Consider the following 27,071-nt stretch of genomic DNA (forward strand, 5'->3'; position numbering starts at 1 on the left):
CTTTATATCCTTTTTGTATGTTTTTGAAGTTTGAACTATGTGAATTATATTAAGTAGTCCAAAAATGAATGACTAAAATTTAAATCTCAACTAAACATTTTGATCATGTTCTGGAGCTGGATCGTAGTAGTGGTTGTACAAGTGTGAGTATACTTAATGCCACAGAACTATACACTTAAAAATGGTTAATGTGATAAATTTTATGTATCTTATGTATAAAAATTAACAAAATAAAAGGCTATTTGTAATCCTCCTTTCAAAGAAAACAAATCACATACACATACAGACAAAGCCTAAGATTTTCAGTCATATAATTAAATAATACAAAATCTTATTCTTCCTAATAAGTGGAAGTGAAAGTTTGGTACCCATTACCTAACTTCAGTAATTATCAACATTTTGGCAGTGTGTATGTAAAACCCCCTGCCTTTTTCTTGAAATATTTTTTAAAAAGACTTTATTTATTTATGAGAGAGAGTGAGAGCATAACCGGGGGTGGGGGGGGCCAGAGGAAGAAGCAGACTCCCCGCTGAGCAGGGAGCCAAGGGTATAGGGCTGGATCCCAGGACCCTAGGATCATGACATGAGCTGAAGGCAGACAGACACTTAACCGACTGAGCCACCCAGGCGCCCCTTTCCTGAAATACTTTAAAGCAAATCACAAGCATCATATAATTTCAGCTGGAAATACCTCAAGATGGAGCTCTAATTAATTCTTAATATAGTCACAGTAAAATAATAATTCCTTAATATAAAACAATGACTAGCCCATATTCAAATTTTCTTAGTTGTTTCAGTATTTAAACATGGCCTGTGTAATTACTTTTCACTTCTTTATCTCCCAAGATTTTTTAAGAACTTTACTTTGAAGTAATTATAGATTTATAGAAAAGTTATGAAAATAGATATACTCTTTACCCAGCTTCTCTTAATATTAACATCTTGCATAACCATAGTGTAATTATCAAAACCAAGAAATTAACCTTGGTGTAATACTGTTAACCAAACTATAGGTTTTATTCAGATTTCACCAGTTTTTTTTTTGATAATGAACCTCTATTCCTAGATCCAATTCAGGATCCCAGATTACCTTTAATTGTTAGTGTCATGTTAGTCTCTTTCAGTCTGTGACAGTTTCTTAGTTTTTCTTGTCTTTCATAAGAACTTTTGATACTTTTGAAGAGTCCTGGCCAGGTCTTTTGTAGAATATTTTTCAATTTGGGTTTGTCTGATATTTTGTCATGAGATTATGCATTTTTGGCAAGAATACCTCAAGTTATATGCCCTTCTTAGTGTATCATGTTGGGCTACATAATATTGATACATTTTATTTTTGGCAGTGTTAACCTTGATCACTTGGGTAAGGTACTCTCCACTAGATTTCGGCACTATAAAGTTGCTGTTTTTTCCTTTGTTAGTAATAAATACCTTGGGGGAGATACTTTGAGATAAGGCACATATTCTGTTTCTCTTCAAATTTTTGCCCAATGATTTAGCACTCACTGATGGATCTTTCCCTTCAGCAGTTACTTTGTCATAAACACTCTTGTGTTCCAGTGGTGTGATTTTCTGTTGTCCTTATTCTTTTTCACATTAGAGTTACTCTTTCGTAAGGAAGAGCTGTCCTTTCTCCCCCATTTACTTACTCAGTCATTTACTTGGTATCTGCATAGGCTCTTGAGTACTCTGGATTATAATGCAGTACTGTGGTAATTTGTGTTGGCCAAACTGGTCTACCTTTGGCCATTGGCTGATCTTTCAGGTTGGCTCCTGTGCCCTTTGGTATGTCTCCATCTATTTCTGAGCACTACTTTACTTTCTGGCACCACAGAATGTTCTAGGTTCATTTGTAATTTCTCTGCCCCAGTTCTGGAATTGATCACTTCTCTAAAGAGCTCTGTTTCCGCTTTTATAATATTTCTTACCACTCTCTTTGAAAAAAGCGGTTCATTGACTTTGTAGCGTATTACACATGCTGGATTTGGATCCAGAGGTACTTCTTGTGGTGTCATTTAACTTCTATGCCTGTGGTTCTCACACTTTGCTGCAAATTAGAATCACCTGAGGAGCTTTTAGGAATCTGAATACCCATGTTTCGTTCATACCAATTCAGTTAGAATCTCTGAGGTTGGAACCCAGTTTTTAAAGCTCCCCAGGTGTTTCCAGTGTTTAACAAATTTGAGAACCACTGCTGTGCATCCAGCTTCTCCCCTTTCCTGTAATGGTAGTAAGGTCTAAATGAGGCTCAAATACATCAGGTTCGGGTGGTTTTGTTCTTTTTATATTACGTCTTGTGAAGATTGACCAGCGAGTTCAGTTCTCTTCTTGGTTTTAGCACTCCCCTTCCATTTGCTTCTACTGCTCCCTGATCATGCTGTCTTAGCTTCTCACACTGACTTTTCTTGCGTGTTCCCAGGAATCAATCTCTGATTCTCTTCTCTCTACTCTGTGATAGTATTCATGAATGTGCTTTGTTATTTTTGCATATTGGTGCAAAATCTCCACTTCGCTCTAGAGTCCATATTCACTGTCCCTACTTCGATGACCCATAGGTACATCAAACATGGCACATTCAGAATTGAACTTGCGTTCCTCCCAGACTTGCTTTTGTTCTTTCATTTATTCATTTAGTCTCACAGCATATATTTATTTACTGCCTATTATGATCCAGGCAATGTTCCCGGCACCAGGGGTGCAAAGTTGAAAAAATAAACGGGCTTCAAGGAGATTTGTGCTTGGTATATTTCCTCCTGCTACCCGTTTCATTAATGGCATGGGATCTGCCCAAACAGAACCCTCTTTGTATTATCCCACACTTCATCCACCAACCCCTGTCAGTTTGCTGCACTCCACTGATCCTTCTTTTATGTCTCTTTCACGATTTAAAACATGATGCAACTCTACCCTTGAGGGAGGGAGCTAGCATGGTCTTTGCAGTAATACCAACTGGAATGTGAATTCTGGCTCAACCACTTAGGCTTGTCTTTATGCCCCTGAGTAAGTTACTAAAGCCCGCTGAATCTTATTTACCCAATGTAACATAGGAAAAATAATCACCACCTCACTCAGTAGCCGGGGGCATTGAATGTCCTAACTTGCTTTACCTCTTACCCTGGTGAGTAGCAGTTGCCACATTCCAAAATCTGGGCCCCATCCCAGATGCTCCCCTTCTGTATCCTGCCTTCTGTATCTAGTTAGTCATTGAATTCTGTTTTTCTGCCTAAATATCACTCAGGGATGTTTATGTTGAAGCCCTCATCTTTGGCCGGTACAATTGCACTGGTCCCCTGACCCTTCTGCTAACCGTGTAATCTTTCTAAAGCCCTTCAGTGTTTTCTCTCGTGCTTAAAACCCTGGAGTGAAGCTCGTGAAGTCCACACTCCATTGCCTGGCAATTCTCTTCAACATCTTGTTCTACTTGTCTTCTGTCTCACTGCATCTCCTGTCACTCTACTCTTCCCCAGCAGCAGAGCTATCACAGCTCTGTCCCTTTGCATATCCTCTTCCTCCCTATTCTACTTGGCAAACCGGAGGTATATTTTGGGGCCAGTTCTAGTCTCAGCTTTTCTGTGATGCCGTTTCTAGATTTCCCCAGACTCACACTGTCTCACTGTACTACATACTTATTTTCTATTAAAGCTTCATTGCATTTATTTGACTACTTGAATTTACAGACTTGATGACAACAACATCTTACTCCATTTTATATTCTCAAAGCCTGTCACAGTGCCTGACATATAGTAAATGCCTGCTTTATATTTGATGAATGAGATGAACATGTGAAAGTTCCTAGAACAGTGACTGGCAGACACTGAATGTCAGAAGATGCTTACTCATTACACTTCATATTTGTAAAGATACATAGCACATTGCATTTCCCAGTTTATGTTAATTTCCCTTACTGGCATAAAGTATAAATCCTTAGGCAAACTATTTAAAACCCTTTATATCATTTTCCCTATCTTTCTAGTTATGTCTTCTGCCATTTCTCTTTTTTCATATTATGTTTCCCAACCCAACAAGAGTTTGTTAGGTATCTCTGGTTGATCTTCACCCTTTCCTTTGGCTGAGACTCTGCACCGGTGAAGCTACTGTTAATGATGGAAGTGTGTCTAAGTAGAAATAGGCAGAAACACTGCTGTATAAACCTTACTTTCTAGTTTGATTGGACTGTGATGATTGCCTTGAGCTTTTAAGACGAAATTAAACTTGCATCTTTTCTGTAGCACCTATTTTTTGTAACGTACTATCACATTTGCCACATTTTATTTTAGTTGTATATATCTGTTACCTACTAGCATGAGACCTTTGAGAGCAAATATTTTGTCTTTATTTCTTGCTGAACCAGCACCCAGACTCTGAAATGTTTCTTGATTTACATGAGGGGAATGATAAGGGTTACTCACAAGAGGTCAGTGTTGTCTAGGGCATGGGGATGTTTTGAATAGACACTTGAGAAGGGTTGGAGGTTACCGGCGAGGGAAAGTGAAAGCAGAGTTAATAATAGCAGCCGGCTGCTCACACTTGTTGAGCACTTTATACGTCCAGGCACTTTACATGTATCATTAACACATTTAATCATCGCAACAACTCTGTAATTTTCCATCTTTAATAGATGTAGAAACAGAGGCACGGACAGGTTAAATAGTTTGCCCAAGGTCCTGTTTGGGACTGTAGAACTCAAGCTGGTCACTGGTGCTTTACTGCCTTCCAGTGAACATAGTGAAACGAAGACTGGCCCAGTTAGAGCAAGGTGAGGGCAAAATATACTCTTAAGAAAGGACTGATTTCTAGTACTCTTCTCTTTGACAGAGTCCAAGATTGATGATAATGGCTAAGGACAAAACTTCTACACCATAACATGTGTTCATGTTACTTGGGGATCTCATTAAAGTGCAGATTCTAATTTTGTAGGTCTGCAGTGGGGCCTGAGATTCTGCATTTTTGACAAGCTCCCAAGCAATCACAATGCTGCTTCACTGTGGGCTCCTTGGTGGAAAGGCTTTGGAAGGTTCAGTGCCAAAAATATTTTATACGGGACTCTATTAGGTTCTCATGTAGAAATTCTAAAAGGTTCTGTGTCCCTTAATTGGATACTTAATTATAAAGTTGCCGTGGTACAGAGATGCTGAGACTCTAGGCACTTGTTCTTCATTTTGGTTCTGTATTAGAACCACCTGCAATAAAAACTAATGCTCAGTCTGTATTCCAGACCAATAGTCTAGTGAGTGGGTCTTTATATTCTTTAAAAATCACATGATTAAAATGCTCAGCCAAGGTTAAGAACCATTATGAGCAAACAAATTAATTTATTAAACTCTTTTAGAACCGAGGGTGCTTCTTTTCATGTTAAATCTGTTTCCTATGGAAATAAATACTGCATCACGAAAGTTCCTGTGAATTGACAATACCTTAAAATTGCTGTAAAGACACGACTAAATGTTAAGTAAATGAGGGTTAGTGTCACTGTAGCATTTTGATTAAGGCTTGTGCTGTTGGTAGGGCAGCATTCATCTTCAAGAATAAGAATAAAAATACTAATAATGCTTTTTTTCTGGTGAGAATGTTCCTGTGAATTCTCGTTGTGCCTTCTCAACCCAGTTTATTTCTTTCCAACAGGGATTTTTTGCCAGGTGGTAGGAGAGATTATACAGTCCAGGTTCAGCTGAGGTGAGTTTGAAATTTTCTGTTAATTTTATACTTGCTGATGGGGTGCCTGGGTGGCTCAGTCATTAGGTGTCTGCCTTCGGCTCAGGTCGTGTTCCCGCGGTCCTAGGATCGAGCCCCGCATCGGGCTCCCTGCTCCGCGGGAGGCCTGCTTCTCCCTCTCCCATTCCCCCTGCTTATGTTCCCTCTCTCACTGTGTATCTCTCTGTCAAATAAATAAATAAAATCTTTAAAAAAAAAAAAATTTTATACTTGCTAACTATGTGCATATAGTCCTGAATTTGAAATATGTAAACGTGTTTGGGTACATTCTTTAAGAATAATTTATGGGTTTTTTTTTCTTTTCTTTAATGCAGACTTTGCCTGGCAGAAACAAGTTGCCCTCAAGAAGACAACTATCCCAATAGTCTATGTATAAAAGTAAATGGGAAGCTGTTTCCTTTGCCTGTAAGTTGCTTTTTATTTACCAGGCTTGCATATAAATAGAGTCTAAATACTCACAAGGCGAAGAAACAGTGACAACTCCGTACCAATGAGTATTCTTACTATCCAGGTTAAATACTGTTTTCCACTAGAGGGATTCATGACTCCTTGGAGAAATGGCTGATTCCAGGTCTGGGGGAGATGGAAAAGGTGAGCCTGGACCATCTTGTGCCAGGAAGCAGGGGCGCTGTGAAAGACTCTTAGGATCATATCAAGTGCATAATAACAGGTCATGACTTGCATATATAGGGCAGCATGTTGTGGTAGTTGTCTAAATTAGCTGGGCCTTCTCCATGGATGAGATGGTAAAAGGCAGAGGCTGCTGAGAACGACTGGACATGGAGATCAACGATTCCAAGTTTGGGCCTTGATGTGCACAACTGGGGGGTAGATGCAGCAGTATTTGACAACCCATTGTTTAAGCAGTGAAACAATATATGGGCTTCAGCACTTGGGATACATGCACGCACGCACACCCGTGCACACAATGGGTACAGTTTCCGGCCTGATAGATAACTCTGGACTCTCCTGTTAGTCACATCTTAAAATAACACTTAATTGTTGAACTGGATTGTATATCTGTCTCCACTGAGGCTTGGAATAAGTCAATAAATAAGTGCAGCTGTGTAGAAGGCCAGCAAAGCCATAATCAGAAAAGTAGGAGAGCATGGCCTGTTTGTCAAGCACTGCAAAGTGGAGGTGCATTTAACCCAGGACGTGCTTTGAGAACAGTGATTTCACGAGGATGCTAAGTTGCCATTTCAACAACAGAGACTACAGAGAAGGAGATGGGGGAACTGTTTAGCATCCCTGCTGAGCACAAGGCTTGGCTCTGGAAAAAGTATATGAGCAACACTGATGAATAGCTGAGCAGGCCAGACAACATGGTCTAGGACTCTGGGCTCTACCAGAGCCAGATGATTGTCATTGAGCCCCCCCAAAGTGAAGACGGCCCATGGCCAAAGCCAACACTTGTAGTCAAAGATCTGACTTGATTGTCAGGAGTCCTGTTTTGTATCTTCGTAGCCTGTGGATTTAGAGACCTGAGAAGTACCTATTTCATGAATTTTAAAGAGCTTGAGCAATACTGCATGGTTGCTGCCTCTTTTTGAAAGATGTCTGTGGGGCCGAAATCATTTGAGATAGTCCTTTGGGGATGAACGGGGAAGTTGCAGAGGCGGCATAGATGTGGTCAGGAGGAATGCTTACATGGCCCCATGCTTGTTCAAGACCCAGGTGGGACATTTTGCTTCTCAGGTTTCTGGCAATGAGCAACATTAGGAGCTGTCTTTTATCTGGATAGATCATACAAAGATCTGAACCAAAGAAAGAGGCAATTTTCCTTGGAACTAAAGGCCACCCAATGCCAATGCGTGGCCACATGTGTGACAAAGGAATCCTGGGAAAATCACAGATTGTGGAATGCCCCTGTGCACACTTTCCATGACTGTTCATACCCAGTTTTCTTTGTCTGAGACATGTTAAAATTTCTCTGACCTTGGCTTTTCCTGTTTCTCTCTCTCACCACCCCTGAAAGATCTAACCGTGAAGATCTTGGTATCTAGACCTGCCTTGAAGACCTGTTCAGTATCAAGTGACTGTGCCAATGATGGGGGCTATCTGAGATGTGTGAGGTTCTACCTAAACTGTGGCATTGCTGCAGAAAATATGGTGGTTACAGTTCCACAAAATACTCCAGATGGAGCAGTGTTATGCTTTGGGATGGTATCTTCATCCATGAGATCTATCTATGGATACCTCTGAATTTGTCACTCTTTCAATCCTTTTGAGAGAGGAGAAATTAGAGTACTTTCTCTGGTAGATTGTTACTCAGTCACTGTTGATTTCTTTCCCAAAGCACCAACTAACCCTTCAGTACTTATATCAGGCTGTTTGTGAACATACCAGTTACTGTGTAATGAGTCTGGCCCTCTCCTCTAGAGCCAGGGGCCTGCAGTGGCTCCAGGGGCTCTGTGAAGGAGGTGAAGAAATAGAGCCTTAGGACAAAGGTAAAGACGGATTTCAAAAACAGAAAGCGGGGTGGGGCAGGGGGCGCTTTCCTGACCTGATAGGGTCGTCCCAGAGATCAAACACCAGCCTTTCCCAAAGAGGCTTTTTGGCTTTGTGACCTTCTGTGGAACAGCTGCCGGTGCAACTGATAGAAAACTCCTTAAACCACCTCTTGATCCACAATTGCTACTGATTGGGATAATGAAATATGGAGCCTTTACTAGCATGAAGCAGGTTTACGAACATCATATGAATGTATGCAGCCTCAGAAGACCTTTTGGACCTCCAGTGACCTTTTGGAAATTAATATATTGAGCTCCTCACCACCACGGAGATCCTCAGGGACTTTGTTGCAGTTGTAAGAAACATTGACAGGTCACAAAGAAGTTTGACACGCAATCCTTGCCCATGATCCTAGTTTATTGCACAGCAAATCCTCGAGGAATAAGCTTGACACAGTCATGGAATTTCCCATGAGAACTATGAATATATTTGAATTTGTGTCCTGGAACCAGTCCCTCTGTGTAGACCTTACTGCAGTATCCAGTCATTATGGAACGATGATACTGCATGTACAAAGAGAAAGCTGAATGAGAAATGGCATTACCTTGATAATAGCAATGTGTCCCTGGATTCTTAAGGGTCAAATAGTGATGAAAGCAGTTTCTGTGCTGTTTTACCCATGTCAGAATGAGTTTTAGGAGATGCCTTCATGCATCGATTTTCCAGATCCCTTAATACAAGGACAGCAGTAAGCAGCTCATAGCAGGACTTGCAGAATGACATGTGCAGCATGGACAGATACAAGTGAAACCGTCTGAGAGTATCTCCCTTTCCCCGTCTTTGGCTCCCAGGGCTGCCAGTGTACCAACTGATGGCAAGATAAGAAAATTTTATGTTTTTAAGGACAGAAGAGAGGGAAAGAAAAAAAAGACCCTCTTTGCTTAGAATGATTTTGAGGGGCTGAATTATATTTCTTTTTAACCAGATTTTGAGAAATTTCTGTAAATCTGTGGAGCTGTAAGGTTGGGGAGGGTTGTCATAGAAGTGGGTTGACAGTGGGGAGTATTACTTGTAAAGTTGAAGAATTCAGCTGACGTCAGGATGACTCCTCTGTGGATACCTCTGAATTTGTCACTCTTTCAGTCCTTTTGAGAGAGAAGAAATTAGAGTACTTTCTCTGGTTTCAACCTGAGGGTTGAATAGGTAAAGACTGTTTATGAGCAAATATATATTGAATTGGGTGATGGGTATATGGGAGTTCATTATACCTTCTTCCTCTTTTTATATATATATATTTTTTTTAAGATTTTATTTATTTGAGAGACAGAGTGGGTGAGCAGGGTGAGGGGCAGAGGGAGAAGCAGACTCCCCACTGAGCGGGGAGCCCAGCGTGGGGCCGATCCCAGGATTCTGGGATCATGACCTGAGCCAAAGTCAGATGCTCAACCGACTGAGCCACCCAGGCACCCCATCTTTTTTTATATGTTTGAAAATGTTCAATAATACATTTGAGGCAGTTGAGAAATTTGAATATAGACTGGATACTAGGTAATTTTTAAGAATTATGGTTAATTTTATAAGGTGATATTGGGTTTTTTGTTTTTGAAAGGTGTTATTAAAGCTGTGTATAAAAGTATGGGTCAAATGGCATTGTCTAGAATAAATGTGTATATATGTGGGGTGTGTATTTTTCGGTGGGCTGGGGGTGGAGCCAGAGGCAAATGAAGCAAGATTGGTAACATGTTGATAATTACTGAAGTTGGCTGTTGGGTAATTTCCTCCACTTATGTCTATGCTTGAAAATTTTTATAATGTACAGTAAAAAAGTAAATATGTTGACAGTATTACAGTAGTGGTAGTAGTAGTATAGAAAATTTCGGGGGGAAATGTTAAAGGAATTAATGCTGTCAACTTTTGTCCCAATTACAAGTCAGGTAGGATGTCATCACTGAAAGGGTTTTGAGTATATCTTTTATTGGAACGTTAGGTTCAGACTGACAGATTATCTTTTACTGGCTCTTCCAGCAGCCTTTTTAAAGAAAGTTTTTAGCTTTGCTCCAGAGGTCCCGTCAAATGAACTTATGTTTATTTTTGTTTTAGATATGGAAAATTGTTAGAAATGTGTTAAAGCTACACATTTATATTTTAGAAAATTGTAATTATATCCTGTTCTCAATAACCAGGTAATTAATGGCTGAGTGGAGGTGATGGTAACGGTCAAAAGGAGAATACAAGTTAATAGATAACTCAGAACTGCCAGTGAAATCAAACTAGTCAGGTAGGGTATAGAGATGGATTTAAAATACTTGAGGTGGCTGAGACTAGTACCAAAATTGATTTTGAATTTGTTAGTACCTCGTTCTTGTAGTCACCTATTCTTCCCCTTCTGGTTGCTCTCTTCCTCTGTCAGACTGACTTAAAACATTGTTGCTTGGTGTCTCCGATTCCTGTTTAGGGAGTTTACTGTTTGGTGTGAGTTATTTTTATCATCTTGGCAGACCCTGTGCCATTGTTTTATTTGGTTAACCTCCCAGAAGACAGAATTAACTTCTAGGCTAAAAACAAATAAAAGTTTCATTGGAATTATCCAGAACGTTGATATTCCTTATGCTTTTTGCTCATTGAACCAATTCCTAGAGTCTTTTTAAGACAATGAATTGTTTTTGTCTTACTTCACTTGAACAGCTTTACGTGGGCATAACCTTCCTACACGTGTATGCAGGCGCACACACAATTTCCCTTTTCCATAGCGTAGTGGCCATTGTGAAGTTAGGCTCTTAGCCTTCCTTCTTCCTTGCCCAAACTGTTTTTAATGATTTTCAAAGTCTTGATGCAAGTTGTAGATTGCAAGTTAGGTGCATTCCCACTGAATAATTACTGTCCTACGAGGCAGTGAAGGAGGTCCCTTAGTTGTGATAGAATGTGTTCCTTAGCTCTGTTGTGTAATGCCACCAATACTGTATTTCATTAGTTCAAACATGCATATTTTTAACATCACTAAAATCCAAAGGTATCTTAGAGTTGCTGATGACCAGGTAATTACAAGCTGTAATGTACTGTCATTGCGTATATTTGTATAGTCTTGATATTATTCCTGTGGCGTGACTGGTTAGCTATGCTCCTTTGGTTTTTTAAGCAACATATGATTTAAGAACATTTTAAGGAAGGTTCACAAATCCTGGTTGTTGTCTGAAAAGCTTTGATCAGTACATTCTCATAAGGTCCAGATTGTATCAGCATTAACACATGCAGTTAACTTAAGGGTATCAGTGATCTGCAAGGAAATCTGAGTGACGCTACTGGGGTAGAATATAGTTTTAAGAAATACTTGTATCTCCAGAGCTCTTAGTGGCATTTAGGGAGATACCATGAAACATATGCATTGATGACTGAGTGAAAAGTGATTCAGAAGATTTTTCTGTATATTTAAAAGGAGTATGTTAGCCAGTTCATTTTGCTTATATTTCTTTGCTATGCATGCAGGAATAAGTAGTGATATGCTAGGTTGTATCATTAACTGAGTGTTTTTTTCCTTCTCAGTGGTACACAGTTAAATTACATCAGTGGCATTTTAGATTCCGTGAAATACGGTTATCTGCTTTTCAATACATAGATGTTTTCACAGCTAAGAAATTTTAATTTTCTAAAAATTATTATTTTAGGGACACCTGGATGGCTTGGTTGGCTAAGCATCTGCCTTCGGTTGAGGTCATGATCCCAGAGTCCTGGGATCTGAGTCCCATTTCAGGCTCTTTGCTCAGTGGGGAGCCTGCTTCTCCCTCTGCCTGCTTTTCTCTGTCTGCCGCCCCCTCCTGCTTGTGCTCTCTCTCTCTGACAAATAAATAAATAATATCTTTAAATAATGTTAGTCTTGAACATTACAAACTGAGAAGTCTTTGGTAATTGAGAGTTGGATATAATGTGAATCAAAAATGAGTACACTTGCTGTTTAAAACAAATACTTAATGATTAGAAAAAGTAAAATAAAACATAAATATCAATATTACAGCCGTCAAGCTAATTTAATGCCAATTGAAATATTGATTATTCTTTGTTAACATGATCTGGTTTTAAAAATGACAATTTCTCTTCTACTTGGAGAGAAAGCATTCAAAAGAATTGAATAATTCCTTTGAAATTCATTAATTTGTTCTTTTTTCCCCATAAACTATAATAAGTACATTTTATTTTTATTATTTTTAAAAAATTTTACTAAGTTTTTAAATTTTAATTCCAGTATAGTTAACATACAGTGTTATATTAGTTTCAGGTGTACAATATAGTGATTCAACAATTCTGTACATTGCTCAGTGCTCATCATGAGAAGCATACTCTTTAATTCCTATAATCTATTTCACCCATCCCCCCACTTCCCTCCCCTCTGGTGACCATCAGTTTGTTCTCTATAGTTAAGAGTCTGTTTCTTGGGGGTGCCTGGGTGGCTCAGTTGGTTAAGCGACTGCCTTCGGCTCAGGTCATGATCCTGGAGTCCCGGGATCGAGTCCCGCATCAGGTTACCTGCTCAGCAGGGAGTCTGCTTCTCCCTCTGACCCTCCTCCCTCTCATGCTCTCTATCATTCTCTCTCTCTCTCTCAATAAATAAATAAAAATCTTTAAAAAAAAATAATAAAATAAAACTTAAAAAAAAGAAGAGTCTGTTTCTTGGTTTGTCTCTTTTTCCCCTTTGTTTTATTTCTTAAATTCCACATATGAGTGAAATCATACGGTATTTGTCTTTCTCTGACTTATTTCACTTAGCATTATACTCTCTAGCTCCATTCATGTGGTTGCAAATGGCAAGATTTCCTTGTTTTAATGGATGAATAATATTCCATTGTATGTATATACCGCCTCTTCTGTATCAGTTCATCTATTTATGGGCACTTGGGCTGTTTCCATAATTAGGCTATTGTAAACAATGCTGCAGAGCGGTGCATATATCTTTTTGAATTAGTGTTTTTGTATTCTTTGAGTAACACCTACTAATGCGATTACTGGGTTGTAGGCTAGTTCAGTTTTTCATTTTTTGAGGAACTTCCATAGTTTTCCACAGTGGCTGCACCAGTTTGCATTCCCACCAACGGTGCACAAGGATTCCTTTTTCTCCACATCCTCGCCAACAGTTGTTTGTGTTCTTGATTTTAGCCATTCTGACAGGTGTGAGGTAATATCTTACTGTAGTTTTGATTTATCTTTCCCTGATGGTGAGTGATGTTGAGCATCTTTTCTTTTATCTCTTGGCCATGTGTATGTCTTCTTTGGAGAAATGTCTGTTCATGTCTTCTGCCCAATTTTTAACTGGATTATTTGGGAGGGTTTTTTTTGTTTTTGTTTTTGTTTGGTTTTTTTAGTGTTGTATAAGTTCTTTATATATTTTGGTTACTAAGCCTTTATCAGATATGTCATTTGCAAATATCTTACACTCAGTAGGTTCTCTTTTAGTTTTGTTGATTGCTTCCTTTGCTGTGTAGAAGCTTTTTATTTTGATGTAGTCCCAGTAATTTATTTTTGCATTAATTTGTTCTTTAATCACCAAACTTTGTTTTCCCTCTTTCCCATCCCCAGTATTTGAATGCATTTTGACTAGGAGCTCCTATGATGAATCAATACAAAGAGGTGCAACTTTATCATTTATAAAAAGGAAAAAGATTCGTTGTATGGCAAGATGTTAGTATCTTTAATTTTAATGGTGGACCATGGATTTTTTTTTTTTTTTTGGTACTTTCCTGAACTTGTGAAATATAGTGTGTGTTTTGGTTTTTTTTTTTTTTAAAGATTTTATTTATTTATTTGACAGAGAGAGACACAGCGAGAGAGGGAACACAAGCAGGGGGAGTGGGAGAGGGAGAAGCAGGCTCCCCACAGAGCAGGGAGCCCGATTTGGGACTCGATCCCAGGACCCTGGGATCATGACCTGAGCCGAAGGCAGTCGCTCAACCGACTGAGCCACCCAGGCGCCCATGAAATATAGTGTTTTTTAAAAGGTCAGTTTCTTCTCTGGATTGGTGTCCTTAGGATGAAGATTGTGTGATTTCCAGGATAAAATAAGAATATGTATCGGATCTATGTAACAAATTAGATCTGTGTAACAGAAATTAGGCAAATGTGTATCTATCTTGGAGAAAATGTTTGATTCCCCGACAGAGAATTAAAAAAAATTTTTTTTCTCTTATGATTCTAGGGCTATGCACCACCACCTAAAAATGGGATTGAACAGAAGCGCCCTGGACGCCCTTTGAATATTACATCTTTAGTTAGGTTATCTTCAGCTGTGCCAAACCAGATTTCCATTTCTTGGGCATCAGAAATTGGAAAGGTAAAGACTTTCTGGGTAGCATGAAAGTGATCTCACTAGGAGTTGATTTGTCTTTTCTTAGGTCAAGCTACTAGCTCTAACTTGTTAGTTTTCTGATTGTCATTTCTGAAAAGCAGTAATTTTCAATTCAGGGGTGGAAATGTAGAGATTCTTAGGGTTAAAAAGTTTAAGATTTCCTGAATGTTGTCTTTATTTTCTTGGAAAAGAAATGAGTGTAATTACAGTATTTCTTAAGGAAATTCTTAAGCACAATCGTGTTTATGTGTTTAAGTAGTGTTTTAAGAAACTGGAAACTTTGGTAATGTTACGTATTTATGAAGAGGGACAAAGCTTTATAGGCTTTGAGGAAAATGGTTAAATGTGGTTGGAAATAATCTGTTCCAGCTTTTACATGAACAGCTGTTACTTCAGATAATGTGGGAATCTCATATGAAAATATTTATTTAGAATTACATTATTTTTCCAGTACCTTTAGGTTGATGAACTTGGCTTTCTATGGATTCTTAGTCTTAAATGTGTTCTGTCAGTTATGGGATACTGACTAATACAACACAGGATTTCTGTTTTAGAACTATTTGTTTATATATAGAAATAATAGAATGTCAGAAGAGATTTCAGTTAATCTGAACATCAACTTTTAATCTTGCTATTTCATGGAGATAAAGGGTAATATTCCTATTTTATGGACAGAGAAATTGAGTCATATGTTTGTAGCAGGAATTTTTTGGTTGTAATACCAAGGCAATTGCAGAACTGGACATAAAGATCTTTGTATTAATATTTGGACTATAAAAATATTACTAGCTCTCTAATTGTTTTCTTGAGCTCTCCGTTTTGAATTTTTACTGTAACTTGTCTGTATTATCATAGGGCACTGATTCCTAATATTTTTCATTTGCACAAACTGAAGGATTTAGAAAATCTTGACTTAGTCCCAAGTTAGACACTGTTTGATTTTAGCAAAGTTGCTTAATTTCCTGAGGCCTACTTAAAGATAAGTAAGAGAATGGGTATTACCTGCAAATGCAAGGACATTGTTAAATGAGCAGGTATTAATAATGCTTTAAAGCTTATGGGAGGAATTTGAATAGAAGAATCTTTTTGAAGTAATTATTAACTTACAGATTTTTGAGTAAATGATTGTAGACATTGAAGACCTGGCAGGGTTTTTTGCCCTGTAATGGGAATAATATTCTTTCCTTGTAATTAAAATGATTGACTTTAAATTTGCATACTATATTGAGTATTCAGATACTTAAAAAGACTGTTGCAGGACATTAAAAATGACATTTACAATATTTGGCTTGGTAACTATTAAAAGTATTTTGTTTATTGTAGGATCAATTGAATGAATATATGTAGTAAAATAGTAAGATAGATTTTTAGCATGTAGGTAAAATTCTATTTCATCTCTTCATAGCTCTATAAATAGCTAACGAAGGTTCCTTTGTGCCAGATCTAAGAGGTATGGGATTGGATGCTATTATTTTCTGGCCTTGTCTTTTTTTTTTATCATTTCTTCGTGTGTCTTAAATACTACAGTAGCTGTCCCTTCCCTAATGAAATGTGCATTTGGAAACAGGAGTTAATTTGTCAAAGTTTTTCTCAGAAGAAAGCCGAGGGTCCATTTGAGGATTAGCTCAAGGCCATGTATGAGGTGGTCTCTTCTGCCAGAATTAGAACTTTGGAACTCTGGATTTGAAATGTTAATTCAGACAACTGGTGTTTGAACTTTCTGTAATGGAACCCGTTCTTCAGTGAAAATATTGTTGACAGTTCCATTACATGAAAACAGAACAATTTTAGTTAGAAGTGGGCATGGGAGGGTACATTCTCATTCATACCATGGTGACCCTAGGACAATTAGTTTTGCTAAATTAGAAACACAGTTTGAAAACTACTGATCTAAGATACGTTATCTTTCACATGGATGTTTTAAAGTGATAAGTGATTGAGAAATACCTTTAATATGATTTTTATCTTCCCTAAAATAGCTGAGTTGATTTTGTTCCCTTCCCAGTCCTTGACCTTCCTGTGAAAGTTATTTTGAATGTTATTTTTAGAAACCGGAGTTTCTTGGACAAGTATTTTATGTAAATAGACTATTATCTCTCATCTTTAATACAGATTATCTTTCTTTGTAGAATTACTCCATGTCTGTATATCTTGTACGACAGCTCACATCAGCCATGTTATTACAGAGATTAAAAATGAAAGGTATTAGAAACCCTGATCATTCCAGAGCACTAAGTAAGTAATGTTTGTAAGACTGAGCATATGAGATGCTTTAATGGAAAAAAAAAAAGCCTCAAATATACATCAATACAGGAATAATTTGGGAAGAATTATTAAAAAACCTAAAATGAATTTTGAGTTAAAAATACTCTAAGAACAGATCCCTATAAATTGAAAAACCCTTCTTAGAAATCACTCCCAAGGATCAGTTTTAAATCCCAACTAGTCTGATTTTTGGCTTCTTCGTGAAAACTTACTTAGGTAATTGTCAGGTTGATGGTAATTTTGATGCATATATGTTGATTTGCGAATAGGAAATACAAGTCTTCAGAACCTCCAGTGTGTAATAGAATGTACATTTTTAAAAATTCTAAATGAAGAAGCTCGTTTTGCAGAAGAAGTGTTGATATCTACCAACAATATTTGCCCTCTCAGAAGTTTTATTTTGAACTTTGCTTTCATAATGTATAATAGAGAAAAAAGTCTAACCTAAACTGTAAATAATTCAGTAACTTAATTTAATTGAACAAGACATTTTTCTGGGAAAGAGAATATTTTTCCCCCAATTACCTTCCATACCACTGAATGAACCGGAAGGGAGAAAAGGATCTACAGTACGAAAAGGGAGCCAAGCAGGGCTGTTGAAATGGTGTTGCGTTTCTTGTATTTAAACCATTCTCATCTCCTTAAACAGCAGAGTAGCGATGTTCCTGCCTAGAGCTGGAAGCCAAGGAAGCGCTTCCTTCCGTTTTCTAGCCCTGCTGCAGTTCCAGTTTCCCATTTCCTTGCCTTTTTTCTATAATGGTGTTGAATTGAGTATTAAGGCACCTAGAGGCCGTGCATATATTTATGAACTTGTAGAGACCGTAACTTGTATACATTATCTGGTAAATCACATTGCAGAGACATTAGCACATCTACATCTATTGTAGTTTTCAGTTGTCAAAGGAAGTATAAGAATATTTGGCCTTTTCGGTTTACAAATTTAATAGTTGTTGGAAACAACCAGTACCCCCTAATAAAAAGTCCTGAGTGTATGTGAGGAAAGCATTGAAGCTTCCAGTACAGCTCCTTTCCAAGTTCCTTTCCCAATTGTTGTATTGTTCTTCAGTCTTACACAGCTTTCTGTTCTGAGACTCTTCCTTACCTGCAATTTTACTTTTAAAAAGAAATTTAAAAAATTCAATTAAACATGTGATCTAGAGTTTGCAAGTTTATAATTCTTTAACCTAATACTGGAAGTATGATTGTGTTTTCACATTTGGGGGGTTTTTTGTTTTCATTTTACAGTTTCTTGACCTACTCAAAGTGTTTGGGAAACTTTAAATAAGATGATATATATTTCTATAATTCTTTTCAGAATATCGCAGTTCATTAAAAATTTTTTTAAATTCCTTTTCTTTCTTTCTAAAGTTAAAGAAAAACTTACTGCAGATCCTGATAGTGAAATTGCTACAACTAGCCTTCGGGTATCCTTGATGTGCCCTGTAAGTAAAGCAACAAAACATTCTGGGGTATTTCACTTTTTGTACATGACTAATTTTCCTATATAAGTAAGCGTGGGAATGAATGATACATTATGATAGAATTCTGAACTTTTGTCATTTTCCCATTCAGGAATTTTAATGATTAAATATAATTCTAAAGAATGCAAATGTTCTTCAAAAAATGACTAAGCAAGGAGAGACCTAAAAGGACATTGTGTCGAAGGGGGAAGAGAGCTTTGTGTTCAGAATAATCTGTCACAGTTTTTTGCTGTAGATAATCCACAGCTAATAGTAAACATACAGAGAGAATAGAGAGTTGGTTCCTTTTATTGGAATATAAACTGTATTGAAAAATAGCAATAAAATTACTATCACCAAATAAATGCTAATTGATGGGTCTGATTTAATGAATTAGAATGTTTGAGATGTCTTAATCTCTTTGTAATATACTTCTAAATTGCATAATTATGTCTCTTTACATAGAGACTATGGGGTGGAAATCAGTCAGCAACTCTCAGATCCTCCTGTGTGCTTGTTACTGAGCTAATTTTGGGAGAAAATACTGAGGACTTGATAAGTTGTCAGAAAGTTAATAGTCTACTTTGAGAGAGAAAACTAACTCACATGAGAAAGGGAAGACATACGTACCACATGTAACCTTGCTAAGAGTACCAGAGAGATGGGAGAGGTCAGGAATAGTGGATGAAGGCTTCTTTAAAATCAGTACTGGTGGAGGGGTCCCTTTCCAGATATGAGGAACTTTATGAGAAAAGTCACGGAATCAGGAATGTAGTTTTGGGGGCACCTCATGACCAGCCACCATTGTGAGAAATGTACAGTATTTAAATGGAGAGAGAATTATGTCAGAGAGAGGGAGAGAGAAAGGAATCATTTGTTGAGTTCCTGTGATGTGCTTCTTAATTTAACTGTCTTAGCAAACCTATGTGGAAGAGTTGTTCCCATCTTGTAGATGAGGAAACTGAGACTAAAAGTGGTTGGATAGCTCACATCACACAGTTAGTAGTAGAACAAGGATAAAAATTTTGGTCTTCTGACATTATTCCAGTTACCTTAACAATATACCATAATACCAAATTGGGCTAAAATATGTTATCCTAGTTAGAAGTCCACCTCTCTGTCACCCTGGAAAGTGATGTTTGCAGATCTCTTTCTTTCTGAATTTATTTTTTTATTATCATTAACTTGAACTAACTTAGATTTATTGAAAAGGAATAGAAATGCATGAAATTGGGATTGCTTAGAAATGGGGAACCTGTGGTTATCAGATGCAGAGAGAAGGTCTGCAGTCCCAGCAGGGAATGCCCTGAAGTGGTGGCAGAGGCCCTAGAGGACTTGTGTTTGGACCCAGGACCTCCTCTTCTATCCCCATGCTGTGTGCAAACCTTGAGGCGTGAGTTCTTTTGAGTGTCTTCACATTACCCTTTTCTTCCCTCTCGTGTTAAAATGGATGTTAAATTGAAACACAGGAAATCTCCATTTTGTTGGTTAAAAACAGTTGAATATTGACAGTTTTCTTAACAGTTTAACCCTAGTATGTTAAGCAAATGTTAATTGCTGGCTATATTCTAGGCACAGTCACTGCATGGGAAGGGAACTCGTGTTACCTTTATGTTTTAGTAGCAGATTATTCTGTCAGGAAGAAAGTGCTCCTGTATAGCTTACCTAAGGAGTTCTAACGGTTGCATGATTCCATTTTCTGCCTTGTTTTCTTGGCACTTGTTTTTTTCCTTTTTTTCTTCAAACACTGCTATTCTGTATGAGAACAACCCAAACAAAACACAATGGACTAACATACTAATGGATTCTCAGATTTTCAAAATAGTGAAAGTGGCCTATCAGAGTGGTTAGGATTCCTTCTATATAAAAATAGGGAACAGTTCCTTTTCACTAAGTCTCTTTTGCAGACTGTCTTTTGAACTTTTTGAAAAAATCATCCTACCTGATTTTTTCAGCACTTTCTAAGAAAAGAGTAAGTGGTACTTTTCAGGCTGTAGTAGTGTTAACACGAAGTTGAAGCTAACTATAGTATATGATACATGTTAATTAGAACACCAGATGTTTTGATCAAATTTAACAGATGGATGACAGAAGTTAGATGATGAGAGGAGTTTCTGAGGAGGAGATAATACCAGTATGGGTTGAAGAGAGCAGAAAGGAGTGCAGCCTCCTGGCTGTGGAAGTAACACTAGATCTGATGTGGTGCTAGGAAATAGAGGAGCACAGAGTGGATCGGAAGCATTTGGAAGGATAAGAGGTGAACCCTGGGATCAGGAGGCAGAAATGAGAGAAATGATAGCTTTAAGGTAGTGGAAGAAGTGTTCATTCTATTTCACAGTATGTTTGTAAAATGATTTAGAGTAGACATGAGTCTGGGTAGTGGGGAGCACAGTCCAAAGCCTCTATCCTTGGGACCTATGGAAGGCAATTTTACAGTCGTTCTTGAGGGAGGGATCTAATAATTATATTTCTGAACACAGTGTCTGAATTTTACACAGGGGTTCTATCTTAGTGATATCAGCTAGTGATTTTCTGCCTGTCCTGCAGAGATGGGCTGGGTGGCTGGGGGATAGAAAAGGGAGCTAGGTTTGATTTTATTTTAAGATTCTGACTCATATATAGTTTGGAACCACTGATTTGGGCCATTTTTACTATATACATTCTTTCTTAATTTACATAGATACTAATTAGGCTACAGCAAAGTGAAAATCAGTTTAGGAACTCTATGCATAACATTTCACTCTGATGTTTATAGCAACATTATCTACAATAGCCAAATTATGGAAGCAACCCAAGTGTCCACTGACTGATGAATGGATAAAGAAGATGTGGTATATATATGTGTGTGTGTACGTACATACATACACACACACACAGGAATATTAGCCATAAAAAAAGATGAAATCTTGCCATTTGTAATGAGATGGATAGAGCATGAGTATTATGCTAAGCAAAATCAGAGAAAGACAAATACCATATGATTTCATTCATATATGGAATTTAAGAAACAAAACAAATGAGCAAAAGGACAAAAAGAGAGGCAAACCAAGAAACAGACTCTTAACTATAGAGAACAAACTGATGGTCACCAGAGGGGATGGGTGATGAGGATTAAGGGGGACACTTGTGATGCGTACCAAGTAATGTATGGAAGTGTTGAATCACTATATTGTACACCTGAAATTAATATTACACTGTATGTTAACTGGAATTTAAGTAAAAACTTAAACAAAATCAAAAAAGGTGTTGCATTGGTTAGGCGTGATTTCTTTTATCCATCCATCCATCCATTATCTGACTAAATAGAATTTAACACATACAAAGCCTCTCTTATTGACACACCATGATCAGTATTAGGAAGCTGATCAGATTTGGCCAGTTGGTAATAAACGCTTTTTTTTAACTTGGGAAATGTTCATTAACTCTTGTAAGACACTAGGATTAAATTTAGGATCAGCAACTTCCATAGTTGTGAATGTTTTCAGTTCTGTATATTGTGGAAATTCTAAGGCAGTTACAGGAGAGATGAAGGTGGCACTGAAGAAGAAGAAGAAAAAAAGCAAGTTCTCAAAGCGTGGCTCAGAGATACTTGGGGGCCCCTGAGACTCTTGGATGAGGTTCACAAAGTCAAAGCTATTTTTTTTTTTTAAGATTTTATTTATTTATTTGAGAGGGAATGAAGGAGAGACAGAAAGCGCAAGCAGGGAGAAGAGGGAGAAGCAGGCTCCCCGCAGAGCAAGGAGCCTGATGTGGGGCTCGATCCCAGGACCCTGGGATCATGACCTGAGCCGAAGGCAGATGCCTAACCTACTGAGCCACCCAGGCGCCCCAGTCAAAGCTATTCATAAAATAATACTAGGATGCAGTTTGTCCCTTTTTTGCTCTCATTCTCTCATGAGTAGGTAGTGGTGTTTAATAGGGATTACCTGAATGTTCGTGATGTCAGTGCTCCGAGGGTTGATGTAGTGTGTGTTTTTGTGTATTCTTGTGTTTTAAAAATGTCTGCCTTAATTTCTACTACAATAAATATTGGCAAATATAACCTATATACATAAAAACTCCTTGAGATTCTCAATTTTTAAGAGTGTGAAGGGATTCTGAAGTCAAAAGTATGAGAACTTGTAGCCCCCCCCCCCCAAAAAAAGCCATAGTAGGCTGAGTTAGAGCATTATTTAAAAGAAACAAATTATGGAAATTGACAAATATTACCTACCTTATTATAAAATTATTCAAATAGAACAAACATTAAAACTTTAAATTGATGAGGTCTATTACTCAGAAGTAATATTACTAATAGTATGAAATATATCTTTCTAGATTGAACTTTATGTTCATAATCATGTGTTTATTGGAAAAAATTGTATTGTGCTATACGTATACTATTCTGTGGTTTACTGTTTTTAAATTAACAGTATATCTTAACTATTAATATCTGTAGATATGTCTTATTTTAATCACTATAGGTATTTTGGTGATTGGGTATGGTGTAAATTAACTTGTTCTACCTTTTTTAGTGATGATTTAGGTTGTTTCCAAATAAAAAGCAATGAAGAAAAATTCCTAAGTAAAACACTAGCCAGTAGAATCCAGTACTTTAAAAAGAATCCAGTATTTTAAAAGAATAATACATGATAACAAAAGGATACCTCTTAGGAATGCAAGTATGGCTTGATTTTAGAAAACTTATGAAAATTATATTAATAGTTGAAAGGGGGGGGAAACCCCTGTAGTCATCTCATTAGGGTGCTAAATAGGTGTTTAGTCAGCATCGATTCCTAACAGAACTCTTAGCAAAATAGGAAAAGGTAGATAATTGAAACCAAGAACCAGCACCATGTGTTGTTGTAAAACTAGAAGGATCCTCATGGAAGCAAAAAACATTTGCGTTTATGTTAGAGCTCCACCAGCTGGGTCTCAGTGAGCGTGTTTGTAGCCTCACGTCATCTCAGCATCTTCATTTCAAAAGCAGAAATACAGATACTAGTCTTTCTGCAGTCCTAGGGCTGTTAGGAGAATTCTGTGAAATGTGGGTAAAAATCCTTAGCGCCCAGTAAGATTCCACATGACTTAGGAGATAATTTGTTATTAAAGGAAGGGAAAATATAGAAACAAATATTGTAAGAAGAGAAATTGCCTCAGGTTCTCTTCTTTTTTTCTATCTCAAATAATGAGTTCTGTTGTGCTATGTGCTTGCATGAATCACTGTAACTTCTAAGATCCCTTTTAGAATTTTAGTTAAACACTCAGTATAGCACAGTGATAAGAGTGTGGACTCTGGAGTCAGAGCTCCTCGGTTCAGATATTGGCTCTGCCACTTTCTAACTTTGTAATGATAGTCATTGTGCCTCAGTGTTCTTGGGGTGGGGGTGGGGGGGATGATAATCTAGATCAATCATACAGCGCAGTTGTTAGGTTTAAATATAAAGTGTCACTTTATAATATAAAGTCATCAACATTGTGCCTTCCGTGTAAGTAGAACTATACAAACGATAGTTATTGCTGTGGTGACGACTTGGCTAAATTAATTTTTTTAATTATGAAATAACCAAATGTTCATTTTAGAAGAAAGAAATTATAGATAAACCAAAAGGGAGGGGGGAAAAACAAATCCTACCCATCAGGCAAAGTTAACAGTGTAATTTTGCTGTGAATTTTTCTAGACTTTATAGTGCTTGTAAAGGAGCCCTTCCTTCTTCCCTTTCTTTCCCTTTGCCATTTTTCTATTCTTTATTTGTTCTGTCATCTAGTCAACAAATACTGAGCACATGCTGCATTCTACGTATTATGCTGTGACACTTGGACTACCGTGGTGAACAGCGACATAGACCTTGTCCTCATGGAGCTTAGAGTCTAGTGGGAGAAACAGATTTTCTATCAGAATTACACAGAGCTGGTTATAAACAGATATTCTCTGTAAGAAGTATATAGGGAGGGCTGTTGAAAGGCTGTACAGAAAGACTCAATCTAATCTGGTGTGTCCTGAAGTTGGTATGCCTCTACCAATTGGAATAAGAATTGAACAAAGCACTATAGTTACATAAAAGTATATTGGAATATCGGCACATGTGATTATACACACAAAATTTTCATAAGTGAAAAATACATTTGCAGTTCATATCATTTATAAGAGGCTGACTTAATGTAGAGCTTCTGTAGATAGATAACCAAAGACTAACAACCAAATGGAAAATGAGAAAAGGTTTTGAATAGGTGGTTCTTAGAAACACAAATGGCTCTTAGAAGTAAAAAAAGAAGCTCAACTTAAAATTTTAAGACAAATATAGTTCACGGCTATAATGGGGTATTTTTTTTTTTTACCTGTTAGGTTGGCAGAGATCAGAGTGAATTATAGCACTATGCTGACAAGGTTGAGGGGAACCAAGTACATTGATACTTCTGTGGAAGATACTTTGTCAGTGTGACAGAAATCACAAATGCACTTTCCCTTTGATCCAAAAATGTCACTTCTAAGAGTTTATCCTGTAGATATTTATTGCAGCATGATTTGTAGTCATAAAAGATTGGAAATAATTTAAACGTCCATCACTAGGGCAGGATACTAGTTAAATAAATAATGATCCTTCATATCATGTACTTCATATCAGTTACGATACCTTCATATCATGGTATGTGTACTGATATATATGAATTTTGTGTACTGATATATATGAGACAATCACCAAGTATTATGTGACAGTTGGTACAGAATTGTGTGTATTGCATGCTACTATTTCTGGGAAAATTTTTAAAATACATACTTGGTTATGCGTAGAGTATCAGTGAAAGTACATGTAAGAGATGGGTAACAGTGGTTCCCTCTACATAGGGGAACAGGTAAGAAAGAGACATTTTTTCCTACCTGTGAATTTGCATGTTAATTATTTTTAAAAAGTGAAATGGGCTTTTAAAAGTCATAGGGCAGTCAGTGAATACAAATAAAATAGGTAGCAGTCTTGACGGAGATAAATTCTGGTTTGAATTTTTTTTCATTTTCCTCTTCTGTAGGATCTTTTCAGACTCTGATGAATGACTCTTGCCTTTGTGGCTTTATTCTCCTTTCTGAAAGGTTTCCCCCTGTTGTCTTTCCTGTCCTGTAGTTAGGGAAAATGAGGTTGACAATCCCATGCCGTGCAGTGACTTGTACACATCTACAGTGTTTTGATGCTGCCCTTTATCTGCAAATGAATGAGAAGAAGCCCACCTGGATCTGCCCTGTGTGTGACAAAAAAGCAGCCTATGAAAGTCTAATTTTAGATGGGTAAGTATATCCCAACGTAAGTGTTAGCTTATGTAAACATTCAGTACAGCCTCATACAGATTTTAGTCTAGCATCGTGTTACCCTTTTTATTTATTGTTGCGTTTGTGTACTGTTGGGTTTGTTAAACTCACGAGGGATATTGGTCTGTTGTTTTCTTTTAATGTCTTTTTTTTTTTTTTTGAAGATTTTATTTACTTATTTTAGAGAGCATGAGCGTGGGTTGGGGTGGGGAGAGGGGCAGAGGGGGAGAGGGAGAGAATCTCTCAAGCAGACTCTGTGCTGAGCACGGAGCCCTACGTGGGGCTTAATCCCACGACCCATGAGATCATGACCTGAGCGGAAACCAAGAGTCAGACGCTCAACCCATTGAGCCACCCAGGTGCCCCTTTTGTCTGCTTTTAATGCCAGAGTAATGCTGGCCTCGTACAAATGAGTTGGGAAGTGGTGGTATCCTGTCTCCTCAAATATTTGGTAGAATTCCCTAGTGAAGATGTTTGGGACTGGGGCTTTCTTTGTGGTAAAGTTTTTAACTACAAATTCATTTTCTTTAATATACGTGGATTTCCTCAGGTTATCTATTTCTTTTTGAGCCTTAGTGTGACTAGAAGTTTGTCGATTTTATTGATCTTAAAGTCCCAGCTTTTTGTTTTCATTGATTTTTCTCTTTTTTCTGTTTCTTTTCTTTATTTCCCTTTTCATGTTTACTTTCATTTTAATTTGCTCTTCTAACCTCTAGAAGCTGAGGTTATTGATTTGAGTCCTTTTCTAATATAGGAAGATTAGTGCTTTAAATTTTCTTCCAAGTACTGCTTTAGCTATATTCCACAAATTTTTTCATTTTCATTGAGTTCAAAATACTTTCTAATTTGTGTTTTTATGTTTTTTGTTGGGTTTTTTTTTTTTGTCTCATTCGTTTTTAGTTTCCAAATATTTGGGCATTTTCCACATATTTTTCTAAAGATGATTTCAAATTTCATTATGGGCATAGAACATAGTTGTATGCAGAGTTATTTTAAGTTTATTGAGACTTTTCATGTCCCTAATCCTCCTTTTCCCTACCCCATGATCCTTTTTTCTTGATAATAAACTTATAAATTATTTTTTATATAACAACCTTTATTATATTTGCTTTTTTTTTTTTTAAAGATTTTATTTATATAATTGACAGGGAGAGAGAGAGAAAGAGACAGCGTGAGAGGGAACACAAGCAGTGGGAGTGGGAGAGGGAGAAGCAGGCTTCCCGCGGAGCAGGGAGCCCGATGCGGGGCTCGATCCCAGGACCCTGGGATCACATGCTTAACGACTGAGCCACCCAGGCGCCCCTGCTTATGTTTGTTTTATATGTTATGTTGGAGGTTGTTCTTTACTGCCAATCCCAGTTACGAGGCTCCAGGTGTCTTTCTGTTTAGTCACTGATTTCTTAGATGATACTCAGTAAGTCACTTATGTTGCTCATTAAAGATCTAAAACCTGGGAGGAAGGGGATGTAATAGTGTAAACAAATGTGAAGTATTGAAACACCAAAACAAAATGTCAGATAGCATTACTTTTGTCTCCAAGGCAGTATATGTATTACTTTGTTAGTTCACCTTT

The 27,071-nt window shown here is 37.5% G+C and overlaps 1 protein-coding gene across 7 annotated transcripts in view; it reads left to right on the forward strand.

The window, feature by feature from the left end:
* Positions 1-27,071, forward strand: part of PIAS2 (protein inhibitor of activated STAT 2) — a 130,440-nt gene that overhangs the window by 40,055 nt on the left and 63,314 nt on the right. For all 7 annotated transcript variants that reach the window (XR_004677621.1, XM_034995961.1, XM_034995963.1 and 4 more), the window contains 6 exons: positions 5,620-5,670; positions 6,024-6,114; positions 14,345-14,479; positions 16,624-16,729; positions 18,128-18,201; positions 25,317-25,477. Coding sequence is in view for 6 of the 7 variants with exons in the window: in XM_034995961.1 (XP_034851852.1) it covers positions 5,620-5,670; positions 6,024-6,114; positions 14,345-14,479; positions 16,624-16,729; positions 18,128-18,201; positions 25,317-25,477 (618 nt within the window). In the remaining variant the exon portion in view is untranslated. The remainder of the gene's footprint in view (positions 1-5,619; positions 5,671-6,023; positions 6,115-14,344; positions 14,480-16,623; positions 16,730-18,127; positions 18,202-25,316; positions 25,478-27,071) is intronic.

Source organism: Mirounga leonina, unplaced genomic scaffold (genome assembly GCF_011800145.1).
Source record: "Mirounga leonina isolate KUSES-001 unplaced genomic scaffold, KU_Mleo_1.0 Mir_93, whole genome shotgun sequence".
NCBI lineage: Eukaryota > Metazoa > Chordata > Mammalia > Carnivora > Phocidae > Mirounga > Mirounga leonina.